Source organism: Perna viridis, chromosome 5 (genome assembly GCF_037379345.1).
Source record: "Perna viridis isolate PV_CMFRI_1.1 ecotype Kerala chromosome 5, ASM3737934v1, whole genome shotgun sequence".
NCBI lineage: Eukaryota > Metazoa > Mollusca > Bivalvia > Mytilida > Mytilidae > Perna > Perna viridis.
The window spans coordinates 20,700,013-20,719,679 of NC_142449.1; the positions used below are offsets into that span (position 1 = coordinate 20,700,013).

Genomic DNA, 19,667 nt, shown 5'->3' on the forward strand with positions numbered 1-19,667 from the left:
TGAAGGAATAGGTCAGCAAGTAAAGGAGCACAATTTGTTCCCATTGGAATGTCGACTGTTTGTTGAAAAACACGTCCACCACACTGGACAAATATGTTGTCGATTAACAACGGCACATGATGTACATCGGGTTTGAAGGCGTATATTTTTGGATAGCATGATCAGATGATACAACTTGCATACTTGATCTCCGTTCCCAGGGTCAAGTATTTGAATTTTGCAATTTGTGCATAGATTGAATTTTGTTGTGTTCAATATTGAATTTTGCTAAGATGCATATTGATTTTTATTGTGCTGAATATTGAACTTTGTTGTGCTAAATAATGAACTCTGTTGTGCTATTATTGAACTTTGTTGTCCTAATTATTGAACTTTGTTGTGCTAAATATTGAACTTTGAACCGAAGATTGAATTTTTTGTGCCGAATAATTGATTAACATTTCGAAACTTTTGGTTTGTTTTGGGCTGCAGCGTACAAGTATTTGTTGGCAGCCCCACAAAATTTCTGTAAATATTCATCAGCCGTGACCAAACATTCGCCAATACGTAGTCTTTAAATAAAAATTATATTTTCACAATGATATTCTTGCTTTGTTGTATCATGATATTTTCTTCAATAAATATGTAGATATCCCATAAGTACGAAGACCAGACAATAATACAATCCACCTGTGCGAAAGTATACATTATAAGTAAGTATATTAAAAAAACGATCACACGGTAATATCACGGTAAGCAACTGCAGTCTTCATCGATCCCCGTACGTGGGAGAGTAGATAAAGAAGTGTAAAACGAAAAATCACTGAATTGTAAAGTTTTTGGGAGATTTATGGATAAATACGGTGTTGATCTCGTGGAATATCGCGTAATTCCGATTCAGGACCCGTCCCATTCCGGAATGGGCCATATTCCAATTTCGGGCGTAACATTGACAGTGGGAGTAAGCCCCTGTGATCTGATGCATTTAATATCCCCAAAAAAGATAAGCGATAATTATGCAGCATCAGCTGTAATATAATTAGCCAGACGCCGTAAAATACGGTCACGGTGATGTAGACTGGGATACTTAACCTGTCGATTTACAAGACATCGATGTCATGTGTTCAAATTGTCATGGAATGTATTCCAACAAATTCACAAGTCGCATACGTAATAAAGAGAAACATTGGTTCATCTGCGCTATTAAAAAGAAATTATTGGGATACCCTAAAAATAAAAACATCAACGTAATAAGGTCAATAATATAAAAAAAAAGATTGCAAAAGACGAATTCAAAAATAACTTAGAACAAATGCTAGAAAATTCTCACAACTAAAACTTCACAGAAAATTAATAATGAAAAGTCTCTTTTGGGACTAGCAAAGCTAACAACTACAATCTTCCCCTTCGTGATATAATAAACAATCATGGGATTGATATAATAAACGATCCAGATATTGATGAAATAGAATTTGATGATAATGATAGGAGCGAATTATTTGATAGTTATTTTAACTCATTTCAAAATTTATTTTTAACATTCCATGTTAAAAATATCACCCAAAAAAAATGGCAGTTCCTCTTTATATCTTTACAACAAAGTTTGATATCCATTTGATTTTTAAACAAATGGATCCAATGAGCCTGAATCGCTCACCTGATTAATTATTTGCCTTTCAAGGGCAATAGCTCTAAAAGGAGTCGTCCGACAATTTAGACTCAAGACTTTGGCAGGACTTACCATCATAAGACTATTTCATCAATTGAGTTTCTTTCTATCTAATTATAATTTCTAAGACGTCGGCTGAAAACTGCTAAAATTATCATTTTTAACCAGGCAAGGGCAACAACTTTGATGCCAGGAGACTTTTTCACAAGGACCATTTCATCAAATGATTTTTTCCATCTATCATATTTTTCAAGATATTGCTGCAAACTGTACAAAAAACCCATTATTGTTCACCTTTCAAGTCGACAAGACGATGTACTACAACTTTGATTCAATGCTGACTTCTGTAAGCCGTACAATAACGATCGTTCCAGCATTGAAAGAATTGGTGTAAACATACGGTTTTGGAGATATACGAAAAAAACTCCTGCCTGACCCTTCTGTTCTCTTTTTAGTTACAACGGCCATGTTTTTTCCCCGAGGGAACAAAATCCCCACATCAGTGTTATGCATAAGTCATGCCAAGTTTGGTTCTGATTGGTCTGGTAGTTTCAGAGAAGACTTTTGAAAGAAATAACATTAAAAATAGGGGGACGTCGAAAACGGCAATAACTCCAATATGGCTAACTGATCAAAGCGAAAATTTGACCAGAGATCTTATCATGCTGAATACTTTTACTCCATGTCAGCATTGGGTTAAACCTAACGGTTTAAGTGAAATGTGTGAAAAAAAATTGTCTTACCACTTTGTTATATTTTGTAGTAACAGCGCCCATGTTTTTCAACGGAACAAAAATGCCCACATCAACCCAATTCCACTACGTCAAGTAATGTCATAGAAGATTTTTTGAAAGTGAAAAACATTAAAAAGAGCAACAAAACAAAAACGTCGAAAAGGGGCAATCACTCCCACATGGCTTAACAGATAACAAAAATTCGACTACAGATAAATTTCACAATACTGAACACTTTAACCCATGTCGGAATTTGATTTAACCTAACGGCTTAGGGGATATATGCGAAAAACTCACCACCTATGTTCTATTTTAGTAACGGCGTTCATGTTTTTCGACGAATCAGAATTCCCGTAATCAGTTCTATGCTGAATACCCCAAGGAACATTCATACTGAGTTTTGTTCTAATTGGTCCAGTAGTTTCAGGGGAGAAGAGTTTTTAAAAATTGTTAACGACAACGGACGCCATAATTCAGCAAAAAAATCAACAGATCAGAACTAAACTCAAGCTTTATCTGCAATTAGTCGATGAAAATCGAATACATGTCTGAAAACAATTAAATTTTTGCATTAATTTGCCAAGTCCAAGGGCCATCACTCAGCAAAATAAACGGACCAGAACACAATGCGAACTTGAACTGTAGCTTATCATAGTTAAGCAATGTATAGTACCAAAATACCATATATCTGCATCCATGATGGCAAAGGTGCAGAAAACGCACTTGTCAGACTGGCGGACGATTGGACAAAGTACAAACTCAGTCCCCTTCAGCGACAGTCGCCAGTAGGTGACTAAAATTGACTTCTGGTAGATATAACGAATTAAATAAGGGGCGACCATTTGATTCTGAAGGATGGGGCTTTGCAGCTTTGGTCGGGACAGAATTTTTATTTTCAATAATTGCGCATCAGAATTTTTTTTGTGAAATCCTATACAGCTATATTTTTCATTATACTGTACATTGGAATCTTTGGGCCAGATTTTTAAAATTTATTTTTGAGGTAGTGGAGGCCAGAATATTTTTTTTTCTATTTTTCCAAGCCATTCCAGATCCCCCTCAGAAACAAATGGTTATCCTTAACGAAAGTTCATGGCACCGGAATTCATTATCTCGTTTCCCCATTTCTCTCAAGACAACAATCAGAACTACTCGAGCTTCAGTTGTAGGCTAAACGACAGTAGAGCAATTGTATATTTGACTTTAAAACATATTTCTTGTGGCTACACCCCTTCATACATGTCATATTAGGCTAACACATACATACAAAATTTATATGTAACATCCAATAGTATCCTGTGTTAAATATTTTCCATCGAAAAAAAATAATATTAAATTTAATCCGGGGATATTTTATAATAGTTAAATGTTTTCCACGGATTTTAAATTGTTCCAACACTCAACCTTATGGTGATTAAAACGTACAAGTATCTCAAAGGGTTTTCTCTAGAGACACTATAAAAAAGTTGGGCTTTGTCTTTTGTGGGGTAAAGACTTCACAGTGTTAGGTGTTAACGACTCGGATAGATTTTGATGTGACATGTTATCCAGGATGCTTTTAGATATTAATTAGTATCCAGGATGTTTTAGATATTAATTTTCATCCGGATAATATGTCTTACATATACACAATACCACTAGAATCTTTTAATGTTGTGAATGTGTTTTTAATTGAATTTTGTCTTTTCCATGATTTGTAACCAAGAATAATGAATGGAACCAAGGTTATAGCGGTAACCAAAAGAATGTAATCCAGGAACAAAGACCAGACATGGAAAACAGACAAACACAACAAAGAACATTAAGTAATTATAATCATACATACAAAGTAACAAAAGAATTTCCACCAGTACATCGAACCACAGTTCTTCTGACAATATAGATATATTGTTTCAAAAAGCAGAGCAAATAAATTCATTTCTACCAATACGTTGATTCAGTTTGTTCACTTATCTAATAGATTTTAACACATTAGTCTTGAAAAAAAGAAGGAAAGTGCCCATGAATTACCTTAACCTTGTGCTTCACTAGGCTGCAGAGTATTTTGTATAAATCACAGTAATTTAAAATAAACTTAACATGGAAACAAATTAATATGTTTTCCCTTGCTGTAAAAACTTGACAAACTTTGTCTTGCTTTCAAGCAAATTGCTCATACTGAACCAGAAAGATTTTTCTGATGTTTAGAAATTCAGACAAAATTCAAATATACTTGTGACACTACATTTACCACATTTCTACCAAGACAAACCTGTATATTACATGTAAGATTTAAATATATTTAAACACTTCATACCTGGTCACAGTTTGTACACAAGCTACTGGTAGATCCTTAAAAACAAAAGGATATGTACAAATTGTAATAAAGTGAGAACTGTGTAAACAGAACCCTAAGTTATCCAAAACCTGTCTAAATCAGTTATTTTTTTTCAAAGTCCTTTTATATCAATTTAAATGTATTTTTAACCTTGGTAAACACCTTTTACAACCATACAAATGATCAAGTCCAAAAGGGGTTTGATATAGTGATAATTGAAGATGAATATCAGTTTATCCTACAATGTAGAAAAATATTTAGACATCAGAAGGAAAAATTTAAAGAATGTTATTGAAGAAACCCATTCATATAATTAAACTTTTGAAGATGAATATCAGTTGTTTATCCTACAAAGTAAAAAAAAATATTAAGATATCAGAAGGAAAAAAATAAAGAACTTTATTGAAGAAACCCATTCATGATATAATTAATTGAACTTTTTAACACGAATATCAGTTTATCCTACAATGTGGAAAAAACATGAATATCAGTTTATCCTACAATGTGGAAAAATTAAGATATCAGAAGGAAAAAATTCAAGAACCTTGTTGAGGAAACCCATCCATGTTTGAATTAATAATAAAGCATTTTGAACAATTAGGTAAAAAATCTATTGTAAGCTGAAAGGATTTGTAGGTCATAAAAGTTTATATATCAATTATTCTCTGCTTTAGGCCATTTGTCTTTCTCTACTTATGGTGTACATGTATGTGTAAAAGTACAATATGATATGCAATTACATGTAAAATGTATTTTGTTAAGTGTTTTACTTCTTCTTTTTAAATGAGTGAACAAATGAAATCCTGATTATCTATGCTATGAAAATGACAAATCACACACACACATGCATACTCTGTTCATGTTTTACCCTTTAAGAATCAGGAAGTTTATTGTTCTTATTAAGCATACAAAATTCTGCCCAAAAAAAGGAAAAAAAAACAATCCAAGCAATTGGGAATAATGTAAAATCTACATACAAAAGTTCCTGTAAAAACAAGACAATAAAACAGATCAAGACACCACAACATGTATAAGTACAAACATAATAAGACATATACAAAACCAGTAAAAACGTGAAGTTGCACCTCTTGTCATGTTAGGCATACCACAAAACGTGAAGTTGCACCCCTTGTCATGTTAGGCATACCCCACTCACACAGGAAACCACAAACCAAATTTGGAATTAATCATTTGGAGCAAGGATTTAAAATAAATCCTTCCATTACAAGCCAACATTATTGTGACGAAATTAGGATGTACAGACAGACAAGGTGATTCCAATGTACCACCCATGCCTTGAGTGGAGGTATATGTCCTTTAAGTTATCTTTAGCAGCTTGCATAGCATATAAACATGTAAAATTAACAATGTACTAAACAACCTAAAAGCTCTACTTGTTTAAAGTGTTGTATAAAAATCTATACTACTTCTGAACACACAGTTAAAAAAATTTAAAAAAAAAACAAATAAGGCATTTGAGAGAATCGGTAAGTGTAAAAAGAAAACATACAAAAATACACTAAAAGTGTGGCAAAAAAAGAGCACCAAACACTTACCAAATACACATCATAAACAAAAAATAAGGTAATAAACAATTAAAAAAAACTATACAAAACTTGCTTTAAACAAGTTCCATATATGAGCTGCCAAAAAACTTACAAGTCATTGTGGTCAGTTAGTTTTCTTATACATTAACCATTTCAAAATACTTACATCAGATATACAAAGAAGTTATACTAGAATAAAAACTCAACACTTTATTTAAGTCCCATAACATTACATACTGAGATGTAAATACATTAGAATATTTCAATAATATACAATATAATGTTCAAAAGTTTTAAAATGCAAGTGCCATTCTTTGAAGTATTATGTGAGACTGTCTAGATATATAATGTACCAAAATAAAACATACAATGTAACTTGTAACTTACATAAAAATAAGAGTATTTAAGAATACCTATGCAAATAAAACAACTTGTATGAAATTAATCTACATTGTAAACACAAGGAGAGCAACAAAAAAGATAGCAAGATATTAAAGTATAAAAAAGGCACATGTCCTTAAAAAATACCATCTTCTACATTTCATAGAAATAAAAATACCAGGTATGAACTTATCATCATCTGTTGAAGTTAAAACATACACTTAAAAAGAATCTGCCTACTGCTTTTGGAGTTATTGCACAATTAATATTAATGGTTAAAGTCCTTATTTTGGCAACAAAAATGGCTGTCAAACAAAAACAAAAAGGATACTTGAAAAAATCAAACATGCACTAAAATTTGCTCCATGAAACAATATATCAAAAGTTGACAAGAACTTTCTGTATGCTTTTCAAGTGATTGCACAGACAAAGGTCTAATTTTGTATTTTTGCAGCAAAAATGGCTGCCACTCTGATTCTGTAACAATTACAGCAATATATGTAAATTTCGAACTTCACATTCATTTTGTAAAATGAAAGAACATATCCATACTTCAAAAGTATTTCCTTTCAAGTTATTGCACAGACAATTTTTGGCAGTCAATACTGAACACTCCCCTAAATTATAAATGATTTTTTTCTTTCAGAAAATCAAGTTAAAACAGATGTAACAACAGTGCCTAAATAACAAAAAATGGCTGTCACCTGCAAATGACAAAAGTGATATTTGTAAAAAAGAAAATAACCTTCCTTTGTCACATAAAACAGCAATCAATTTATATTTGAAAAGAACCTGCAAACCACATCAGTACTACTCTTTAGTTGATGGCAAATTAACTTTTAACATAAATCCTTGACAGGATGCACATCCAAATATGGTAATGTAACACCTCATTAAGTTTCATAACAATCCTGCAAGTTGTTGAGGAGGAGTTGCTGACAACAAATGAGACCAAGTTTTGCTAAAAAAAATGCAAACGTTCAAACAGCCGTCATTTCTACAATTTTTGCCCAAATTTAGTCATAAGTTATTTGAATCTCACATTCCAATTGGTCCAGACAACAGCAATATAATAACATAGCAGTGCATAATCAACAGAACCAAATGGCAAATAGTTCCATCAGCCCCTCATACCTGGTTTTAATCTGATTAGTGAAACAATTCAATTAAAAGTGTTTACACCAAACAAAATATTTTCATAGATATAGTTTGAATTGTGGCTATAAAAATTTTAGATTGGACTTTGGCAACCAAATTGTCCAACCAAGATCTTCTGCCAACAACTCTAGTCTATTTAATGATATATCTCTTTTTATACATTATAACAGTATAGTTTGTAAGGAGCTGGAAGATACTTGATGACATTAAACAATTTAGTATTTTAAGGTAGACCATTATACCTTTTACTTGGAGTATTCTTTTCTGTTGTCTTGCAAAAAAATACAGAAGTATGTATTTCCAATGAGCAAACAGTGCTTGAAATAATGTAAAAATAATGTTCATTAAATTCTTCAAAAATTTTTTGCATAAACCTTTAAAAGGAAAAATTAAAAACATTTCTTTTATAAACTCTCTTTCAAGTGGGAGATAATTGACTGGAAAATATTCTAGAGAAATGGAATGGGAAGTTTTGTTTTTTCAATTTTATAAGAAAAATTTTCAGTGACCTCCACTTTCCTTTTTGAAATATGAATTAATGCAAGACAAGTTTTCTTTACATAATTTTTCAAGAAATTCTATAGACCAGTTTTATAATAGTAAGCAAACCTGAAAATTCCCTACAGAATCTATTTTAAAATGTGGCCTATTTTTAGGCTCCATTATCTATATATAAAGTTCAGTTTTTATCTTTAAATTTTACAGAACTCATATGTTTATTCAAGGTCATCTTTGTGAAAAATTAGGTAAATCTATCTACAAAAAGTATTATATAAGCATATCTACCCTAATGTTATATGGAAGACGACACAAGACATTGAACAGTCTGGTATTTTAATGATATATGGAAGACGCAAGGTGGCATTTAAATAGTCTAGTATGGCAATCACAACTAAAAATGGTGTGGGGAAGCTGTTAAAAAAAAATTCATCTCCACATCTGGGACTCTGAGAAAGCAAATCCCTGAAAATTTATTATCTCTCCTTACATTAATATATACTCTCTATAATTCATATTCCATCTTGCACTTCTATACAGTATACTAAACCTTAATCAATATACATTTATCAAATCATCCTTAAGAAAAAATGAACAGAAAGATGAACAAACTAACAAGTTAATTCCTATACATAATTTGTAAAGTGAATATTCCCTATGTGGTCTTTCAATAAATCCTATCAGTCCCATTTAACATCTCTATTGCAAACTTCACAAATATCACTGACTCTGAACAACTAATGACTATTTTCACTTACTCTGTATATAGTAAAACTTCCTAAACTGTACCCTGGATATACTGTAAACACTGTGTAAACCACACATCTTCAAAAGTCCCTATACATAAGTTTCAATAGGTTTTGAACCTGTTTAAAATGAACAACTGCTTAAACTTAACAAATAACTCAGTCAAATAAAGGATCTACAAGACAAGTTTTTTGTATGGCACGATAAAACATTTAACAAGTACTATCTTAAAAAAAAAAAAGATTGTCAACACAGTACAATTTGGCTCCTTTTCTAAGTTTCTACATTTCTTTCAAGAAAATAACATATGGCAGGCAATGTCAAATTTTCGATTGTTTTTTGGAATGCAATTTCAAATTTTCAATACAGTTTTTTCAAATGCCACTAAGTTAGCAGTATTTGGCCAAGCAGGAAACATAATTGCGGTCAAGTGATTTGCACTCCCATAGAAGAGCGTCCTGAAGGTCAAACGGTAACAAGTGAAACTATACCAACTGCATCGGAAAAGTAATTTAGGAATACTGATCAATGGCTCGGACTGTTGTTTCTTGTTGTATTTTAAATACTACCTCAACCTCTGTAATCTACAAAGTTCTTTAATTACACATCTTTAATTTATCTGTTCAGAAATTTTCTCTCTCTGATCTACTGTTAATTCCCTAAAACATGTCATAACCCTGTCGTCTTTTTCCATTTCTTTTAATAAAAAATGTTCGGTTACAGCTGCTATTTGAGGGCTGTATAATAACCTTGGCATCAGAGTACCTGATCCTTGATCTCCGATGTAAATTACAAAAACATCAGCTGAAAAAAAAAACAATATGCAAAAATTATGCACTAACTTACAACAGTGATGACGATGATAAAAAAAAAAACCATTTGTACAATCAATTATAGAAACTAAAATAGATATCACAGTACTCTATAATGAGTTGCAATGCCTTTAATGAAGGTCTACCTTATAAGACCCATTCATGTCTATAACTGCTTCACCTCCAAATATTTGTAAACACATACGTATCTTCAGTATGTACATGTACTTTACTACTTTGCAAGTTAAAGAACTACAGTGTGTGTTACAAATTTCCTATAAAAGTAATATGTTAATCATTACCATAGCATATACACTATGCACACTGTTGGAAAAAATGTGCAACACACTATAAAATATGCTTATCATCCTTAATTATGTAACTATAAGGACTATAATATTTCAACTGATAAAGTCAGTTTCACCAAGTTGATTTTGTTGTTAAAACTAAGGTTTATTTCATTTTAAAATACATATAGCACCAATAAATTTAAGCAAATAGCATCTTAAATTGCAATTGACTAAAAGGCTAATTAGCAGTCAAATGGGTAATGGGGATATATAAGAATGAATTTAGTTGTTACATTAGAATAAATACTGCACAAACACAAATAAATATATTGAAAGAACAGTAGATAACCTACATAGAAAACCTGAAAGTTTCTACAAAGTATTTAAGAAAGTTCAGAATAAATAGAAAATACTTCACTGACACAGATGAAGGTAGTGTTAAAAAGTAGAAAACCGGCATGTAACATTTTTATATGTCATAATTACCATATTTTAAGTCAATTATCTATAAAAAAAAAGCTTCATGGAGCACAGCATGGTGAACTCTGGTCACATGGGGCACGTTTGGACACAATACTAGTTTTTGACACACTTATAATTATAATTTAGGGTTCATTATTGACATAACAACTGGTTTGGACACAATTATAGTAAAAAATTTGAAATTCAATTCAAAATTTTCATAATCAGACCAAAAATATATTAGGGGCTCTAAATAGCCTGAATTGCTCACCTGGCTTGATAAGCAACATTCTATTTTTTGTAAAAGCAACCATGTTTTTTCTCAGAAAAAATTCCTAACATGCATACCTACGGAACAATCATGTCAACTTCCAGTTGTTTCTGAGAACATTTTTGAAAGAAGTAATATAAAACAAAGCGAAATAACATTGTAAAACGGGAAATAACTCCAACATAGCTTCATAGCTTTGCAAAAAAGATCTCATCATGCTGAATACAATAAAACCATGTCAGAATTTTGCTTAACCTAATGGATTTTGAGATGTTAGCAAAAAATTTCATTTGACTACTTTGTACTAAGTGTAGTTCTACCTGTCTAGTAGTGTCAGAGAAGATTTTTGAAAGAAATAACATTCAAAATAGCAAAAAAAACGTCGAAAAGGGGCAATAACTCCAAAATGGCTTAACAAATTAAAATGAAAATTTGACCACAGATAGATCTCATCATGCTGAACACTTTTACCTAAGTCAAGATTTGGTTAAACATAACGGTTTTGGAGATATATGGGAAAAACTACAATCTGACCCCTATGTTCTATTTTTAGTAATGGCAGCCATATTTTCCTACAGATAAAAAATACCCACATCTGCTCTATGCAGGACACCCAGAGAAACATTCATACCAAGTTTGTTTCCAATTGGTTAAGTGGTGTCAGAGGAGGAGATTTGTTAAAGAAATAACATTCAAAATAACAAAAAAACGTTGAAAAAGGGCAATAACTCCAACATCACTTAACAGATTAAAATGAAAATTTGACCACATATATATCTCATCATGCTTAACACTGTAACCCATGTCAGAATTTGGCCAAAGCTAACATTTTTTGCGAAAAAAAACTACTGTCTGACCCCTAAGTTCTATTTTTAGTAATGACGACCATGTTTTTCAACGGATCAGGATACCCCAAGGAACATTCATACTAAGTTTGGTTCCAATTGGTCAAGTAGTGTCAGTGGAGAAAAGTTTTGAAAAATTGTTAACGAGGACAACGACAACGATGATGGATGCCAAGTGATGACAGTAGCTCACATGGCCTATGGCCAGGTGAGTTAAAAATAAAACAAATGTAAAATAAAAGTAATTATTTGATGTTTAAATTTATTACATTATGAAAATATGTGTAAAAACTGACAAACAAAACAATGGAATCCATAAAATATATTGACTGCTCTGTGTCCAAAAATTGGCTAAAAAAATCCTACATGGCTAAACAGATTTACAAGAACATTTGAATACAGAAAGATTTCACCATGTTGAACACTTATATGCCATGTCAGAATATGGCTAAACCTAACAACTTTGGAGATACATGTTAATGCAAATAAAATGCTTAAAATGACAACAGAGTTGAAACCCTGAAAAGTTGGAACAAGTATGGACACACCATTCAAACTTCAAAGTTGCATTAAGTTCAAGCCATTTTGAATTGTCTCATTGTTGATGCATTGGTATTCTACTGCCAATGCAAATGCATATTAAATAAATTTTTAAAAATTGTTCATATCACCTTCTCATATTCCAAAAAGGATAACTCAATTATAATCTAATTTTTTGGTTGTTGGAAAAAAGGGGGGTAGTAAAAACACTTTCCCTTTTTTTCAAGCCACAAACCCAAAAATGAATTTTAAAACTTTCTTTGAGGTGCAAGATCCATTAACTTCTATCCAAGTGATTGCTTGGACATTTAGAAAATGCTTATCTTTGCCATTTTTTGGCCCCTAAATCCATAACAGTTTAAATCACAACTCCCAAAATCAATCTTAGCCATCCCTTTGTGGTATGGAACAATGTGATACAATATGAAAGAAATCCATTCACTTTCACACGTTTTACTGTCCCAGCATGAAATATCTATGGAAGACAACAACAAAGACAGCATAATACTATTACATGTATATGACAGCAAAATGTATTCTTGTTTGAAGTAATACTGTTAAAAAAAATTGACTTTTGTTTACTAAATCTAACAGCATAACACCCATATGCATATATCTTACCATTCATTTTTTGACAAGCTTTGACAGTCAGCAGTCTGAGATCGCCTGTCTCCTTCCCTGGTCTTTCCAAAATTATGTCATCACAATTATTATCAACGAAAACCAACATCACTTTACACCTTGGCATTTTCAGAACATCCTTTGGATAATTCACAACAAAAGTTTCCTTCTCATATCCTAGAACCCTTGACCTACCTGCTAGACAGGGATCAATGTAGCGTTCATGGACAGCAACATTATTAGGGTTGAAGCTAACAATGCAGTATTTGTTTTTTAATGACTGCCAATTTCCACTTTTAAGGTTGTGAAGAATTCTCATTGATTCCTAAAATTAAACAAGAGCCATATATAATGATTTGTATGATTTTGCATTGTACATAGAAAATCTATCCACCACTTATGAAAATATTTGTAGTATACAACGGATGAACATTACACAAATGATGACCATAAAGGAAAAAATGAAAATAATAGTTGTAGAATCAGTCTTTTATTCAATAGTTCGAACTTGACCATGAGAAGAAGACTGCACATGCTAAATATGCACTTTCAAACAATTTGAACTAAATGTTGCAACAAATAGTTCAAGCACATCACTGACCAGTGTGTAAAATTCAATAATTTAAACTGGAGGCCTCAACAAAAATATGTTTCATGAATGTACAAAAATGCACAACCAAATGACTTATAGAACTGTTATAAGCATTCATATAAATCTTCTACATGTACAAGTATGACTTAGAGAGCCATTAGATCTGTTTTAAGGGTTGTGTTTGGTTAATGCCTCACCTTCCAACAGAATTGACCGACTGTCCAAATAACCATAGACAGTTTCCTTGTAGCTTATAACTTATGTTACATTATATAAACATTTACAGAACTGTCACAATATGAAGTGTTTTAAGTCTAAGAAAAAAATATAATAAAGGTCTTCACAGGATGCAGCTTCTTACAACTACAGAGGTTGAACACTAAACATTTTGGACTAATATGTACACCATATTCAAACTTGGTATAGCTTATTTCCAATCGTGATGTTGGCCAACTTTAAAATTTGTAGTTAGACATGACAAAAGAAATAAGCAATTCCAAATAAAATGGTAGAAAATGCATATTTGTGACCCCTTTTTTTTGCCCTTATGTCGTACTATATGAGGGCTATAAACCATCAATCACCCTATTAGTACAATGTCATACAGATTCTTACACTTTCCATCATGTCATTATCCAGTTGATTTTTTTTGCTTCTTATGGCTCCTTTTTTTTTCATGATCAGGTAAACACTTCTATATACTTTGTTGGTATGGCAACTTATGATGCAAATTTTTTTGGCAAAAATATCCATTCTCTTATTCATAATTCTTAGTAACAAAAAAAAATAGTATGTCTATTTCCTCTACCTACCCCAATTTGTTTTGTCCAAACACAAATATTTTATGGCAATTTTGCATAGTTAGTCTACTAAAAAATGTTTCCCCAGTGGCCAGATAAAAAAAGGGGAGGGTTGTGATCACACCAAAGTACTTTAATCCCACTACATTTTTTGTGCATGTCCTAAGCCAGAAATTATTGGCCTCTGTTTGAATTGTTTCATTTTCACTTTCAGTTTATTTTTATCTTGCTGGAGAACATATGGGCAACTATTTTGCTGAGCCTGTGTATAATGTTGTTTTAGGGACAGCTGTACACTTTCAACATTAGAGGTTTGAATTCTATTCCTCCACACCCCAACTATTAAGATGGCACCATGTCAGAAAATAACACTAGAAAAGCAGAGGACGCTTACCCTACCGGTGCACCTGGTCCATGCTTCCACTTTTTAGTGGAGTCCAAGTTGCTCATTTGATTTTGTTACTTTGTATGTATGATTTTAGTTACTTTATGTTCTTTGTTGCGTATGTCTGTTTTCCATGTCTGGTCTTTGTCCCTGGATTACATTTTTCTGATTACCGCGATAACCTTGGTTCCCTTGATTACTCTTGCCAGACAACCTCTAACATTACTGGTGTAGTCAGGACCTGTGCCACATTCATATGTTTATCAGTACTTATCTACAATACATATGTAAAGTTTGAAGAAAAACAATACATATATCAATCTTCTACCTTTGTGCATCATCTATATATGATTCCTGATCTTCCTTTAACACATCATCAAAATCCATTCTGCAGTTAAGGAGAAAATGTCCTTTTTAGGTTTTAACATATTTAACCCTTAAGTGAAATTATCTCCCTTTGAAGAATCAGACAAGGTTTCAATATATATAACCCTTAAGTCAAATTATGTCCCTTTGAAGAATCAGACAATCATTATTTTTCTTCATGCATATCCATGAATGATGCTAAACCTTTGAAAAATTTATAAACTGATGAATAGATGTATAGACAGAAAGTGAGAATCCTTTATAAACCACAAACTGTTTGCAGGGTAAAGATATATCTATGTACTCACAAATTTCATAAGAGGTTCGTCTTTGATGTGTATAACGCTGACTAGGATATTCACTTTTTCCTCCAGTTCATATATAGTTTTCCTATTACTTCGAGCTGACATACAACATATGGAGAAGACCGTTGAAGAGATAAATACCAGAAGTGTAACAAGAACACCAAGGAAACTCATATATTTATCTGAAAAAAAAAAACAAACAAACAAACAAAAATCAACTAATAATTAGCCATACAGTGATCAAAAGATTCTTGTTAGTCTGAAAGCAGAGATTTTGTAAGTACCCTCACATCATACCGTTTCACCACCAAAGCAACAGTTTTATAGTTTACCGCTAGAACGCCAAAATGACATTTTTGTCGTTTCTACAACTTTTTACTAAAACCAAAATATGCTTGATGAAGGAATTGGATACCAGTAAACGGTCAAGAAATGCTTGTATTTATAGGTTTGGTGCTCACTATTGTAAAAAAGCCAACATGAATTATATTGGGACAGACTTGGTCCATGGACACATCAAGCTTTTCTCAAGCGATGTTACGGAATCATTTCCAAGCTGTCCTTCACTTTATACACTGTAATGATAATTCCAATGCTTTACCACATGACCAACCAGAATAATATCCACTTCACAAAATAAGTCCTGTTCTAAAGAGACTTGGAAGTGCGATGGTTACGCTGATCTCTGATGATCAACGCTGAAGTACGTTGGATGTCTAATGCAAATGCGTGCAAGTGCCTTGGTATGCCCAATTCAATGTCGCCACAAAATTTTACCTTCATAAGCCCAAACAATTTTATAGAGAAAACTAACAAACTGAAAGGAAAGTAATGAAAGTAGCTAGGATATTTTTGCCTGTATAAACTAACGTAGCATGCATCACTACTAATTTTGAGTGTTAACAGTACATGTATTTAATGCAGTATCAAAACTTAAAAGATACGTTACGGTAATATGAGAAACATAAACTGTAGCTATGGTTACAAAAAATAGCCATACTGAAAGTCGTATTTCATGCATCATGAAAACTATAATAGATATTATTAAAAGATTTACCAGGACAACTTTGTTACATGTATAGTTGTATTACAAATCTGAAAAAAAATGTTAATCCTTTATAAATTTGATATCATGGATTTTTACGTTTTGAAAAAGCAAGACATGCTTTCACAAAGAATCATGGAGTGTATTCTATAGTTGAAAGAAAGGCGAAATAGAAACTGCAATATACAAGTTAAGAGTGTAATAGAATGTTCTGGTGGACCAGACTGGCACATTTCTCTTCATATTACATTTAGTCCATTAATCCATCAAATCTAGACATATGTAGCATCAATCATTCTTTGATAACCTTAAGCAGCAGTGTATAGGATGATACACATGCAGAAAAAAAGAACCGTCTTATACTACATTACATTTGAATTTGCAAATTCTACTCACCGTACTATTGATCAGTTTTTTTATGTAGTACATGTAGTTCATATGCTAATACAGAAGTCTTAAAGCTATCCACAACCATTCTATAGCTAAGCTAGTCAAGAAATATTTTCATATTACAGAGTCCTCGTCCTTCTAAGAGAATGCAAGTTTTATTCAATTTTCAACTGGGTGTAGGAAAAAAATGGAGAAAAATTATTAATTTTGTTTTTATAATTTCCTCGATAGTTAGAAGTATGAACGGAACGAAAGCAGTTTTTTTCCTGATTGCATGTATACTAATATAATATCGGTAGAATTTCAAGATAATTGTATATATACGGTATCAACGTAAAAAATCTACATAAAATTCAAAATATTTCAGTGACATACAAAGAAAACCACACCTCCTTGTATGGTGGCCAATGCCTTTATGCGTTGCTATTAGCGGTCAACAATCGTGTCTAACCATCGCAGTTCAGCATGATCATAAATGCACTTCAGCATACTACCATTGCACTTATGCATGACAATCTGGGTTCTAAGTCTTACACATATTTTTAAATTATTTATAATGTCTTTTTTCATGAGCTTTGTAATTTATTTGCAATGTATGCTATAAATATTGCAAGGTACAAATCAATTAAATTTAGCATATTACACTGTATTTGCTATTTTTAGTAGTTAAAAAACAGCACTTTTAAATTCATTTTGCCACAGACTTATGAAAAAAAATTATCTCATCATTAAATTAAATTTCTGATTTTGCATATGAAAATGTGGAAAAGAAATACCAACTTACATATAAGTTATTACAATAAATTACATTGACATTAAACCTATGGATAAACTACCAGTAGTAAACCTTTCGAAATTTCTGACATATATTGACAATGAAATAAATTTTAAGGTCATTGTGGATTTATTTTACACCCTGGCAGTGTCTGTAAACTTAAAGAGTAATCAAGGGAACCAAGGTTATAGCGGTAATCAAAAGAATGTAATCCAGGGACATGTTGAACAGATCAGTTTTCATGGTGCTGATGGATACACCATAACGATCCATGATATCATGATGAAGCCCATAAAACTTCTGTAGTGATGACTTCAATATTGTAGCAACACAACCATGTTCCAGAATCCTATTTGTTAGAATTCTAGCATGATACAAAAAGTCTGCGTAGTTTCGGCAAGCTCTGGCATAACGTATGAGTTATGATATGTTATATGATATGAACACTTCATATGCAGGTGCTGAAGGGATGTTGCCACAGACAAAAGGAAAGTTGACAATTCTGAAGGACAAGTCTTCACGTTTGTTGTAAAGTTTGGTAAATAGTTTTCTTTTACCATGGATTTCTAAGTGTAGGTCAAGATATGAGGCTCACGTAACAGTATCTGTAGTATCCTTAATCTCAAGTTCTTTCGGGCAGATGCGATGAATCAAATCCCTAAAATTAGGATTGTGTAAAGATAATACTTCATTAAACATTCTATTTTTTTTTTCACAGCAGATTGCATCAAAATGTGTATGTTGATGAACAGATGGTAGGATTTAAGGGGAGGCATCAACTGAAACAAGAAAGCTCATAAATAGTGTAGAGAGTGATAGGTACTGGCATATTCTACTAAGGGCTACACACACCACATAAATGTTTACAAATGAAGAGGGAATGAACATAGGAGTCCAAACAGACAGGTACTACCTTCAATACATAAATCAAATTTAATAATACTTTTTAATTTTAAAAATCTTAGCACTTTTAATGATGGCAATTTTATTTACTGGCATCAAAGATTTAAAACACTTTTGGTCGTATTCTGATACCAGAATTAAAAGATGCTAAAATTTATCCAATACCAACAAAGAATGAGGCATGTCTGTTGTTTGGAATTTTGTTTTTCTTCTGTCCTAGTGGATGTAGTGACTACTTGTGTGTGACTCAATTTCAGGAATACCAGTTGCCATGGACTTAATGACCCCCACACTTACATAAGGAGCACCATGTAACAATTGAAAGTTTCTTCACGAACTTATTCATGACCTGAAGGACAATATGTTTTGCACAGGCACTGTAATAAAAAGTAGGAAAGGAATGCCAGGTTACCAAAAGGAGAAATGATTGTGAAGTCACAAGGTCCAGTAATGGCAATTTTATAGTCAGATCATGGACTTGTCACTGTTCTGATATCAACGGGTAGTGCAAGGTAATATTCTTATACAATGATTGGTAACTTTATGTCTTGTCAAATCTGCCTTATTGCAACTGTCAAGTTGAAGATCTGAAAGACATGTTCATTTGATAATATGCAAGGTTCCATTTCACTCAAGTGAGATTTTGTTACGAACAGATAGTCCAAATTTCATTTATTTCTATTTAATAGTTATTGTCTTTTACACATAAACACATTTTTAACAACCGTAAGGAACTGAGAGGTGGGACTGAAATAATTTAATAAGAAATTGAAATTTCAAATACTGTGTGTTATACTACTACTTTTCATTTCTAATTCTGATCATAGTATGAGGAATTCAATTATTCTACATGTTATCAAATGCTTTCGGTAAAAGACAGTTAAAGATTTTGCATCTTATATGTTTTACCAGATTTGTATACCTGATCATTGTATGATCATATTGTACGATAAATTCAGCTGGTTCACATGCGTATTTGAATTTCAGTATGGTTGACACTAAAAACAGCCAAGGGACAGATATATCCATACCAGCTGAAATTCAAAGATACAATTACACGATGGGTGGAGTCGATGTAGGGGATCAGATGATTCAGTAGTTTGAACCTCAGTTCAAGAGTTTAAAGATGTGGAGAAAAATGTTGTTCAAATTCTTTGCTACAGCTGCAGGTACGTTTATTTCTACTTCATTCTAAATCCAATTTGCTAAATGTGTTATGAATATATGATTGCCTA

At 32.2% G+C, this 19,667-nt stretch overlaps 1 protein-coding gene across 2 annotated transcripts in view; it reads right to left on the minus strand.

Moving 5' to 3' along the window:
* Window positions 1-4,179: 4,179 nt before the first annotated feature.
* The window catches only part of LOC148616455 (uncharacterized), a 35,185-nt gene continuing 19,697 nt past the window's right edge, over window positions 4,180-19,667 (minus strand). For both annotated transcript variants that reach the window (XM_088583509.1, XM_088583508.1), the window contains exons 5-7: window positions 15,323-15,501; window positions 12,872-13,196; window positions 4,180-9,834 (exon numbers count right to left, since the gene is read on the minus strand). In XM_088583509.1, the coding sequence (XP_088439635.1) occupies window positions 9,641-9,834; window positions 12,872-13,196; window positions 15,323-15,501 (698 nt within the window). In that variant the 3' untranslated portion in view covers window positions 4,180-9,640. The remainder of the gene's footprint in view (window positions 9,835-12,871; window positions 13,197-15,322; window positions 15,502-19,667) is intronic.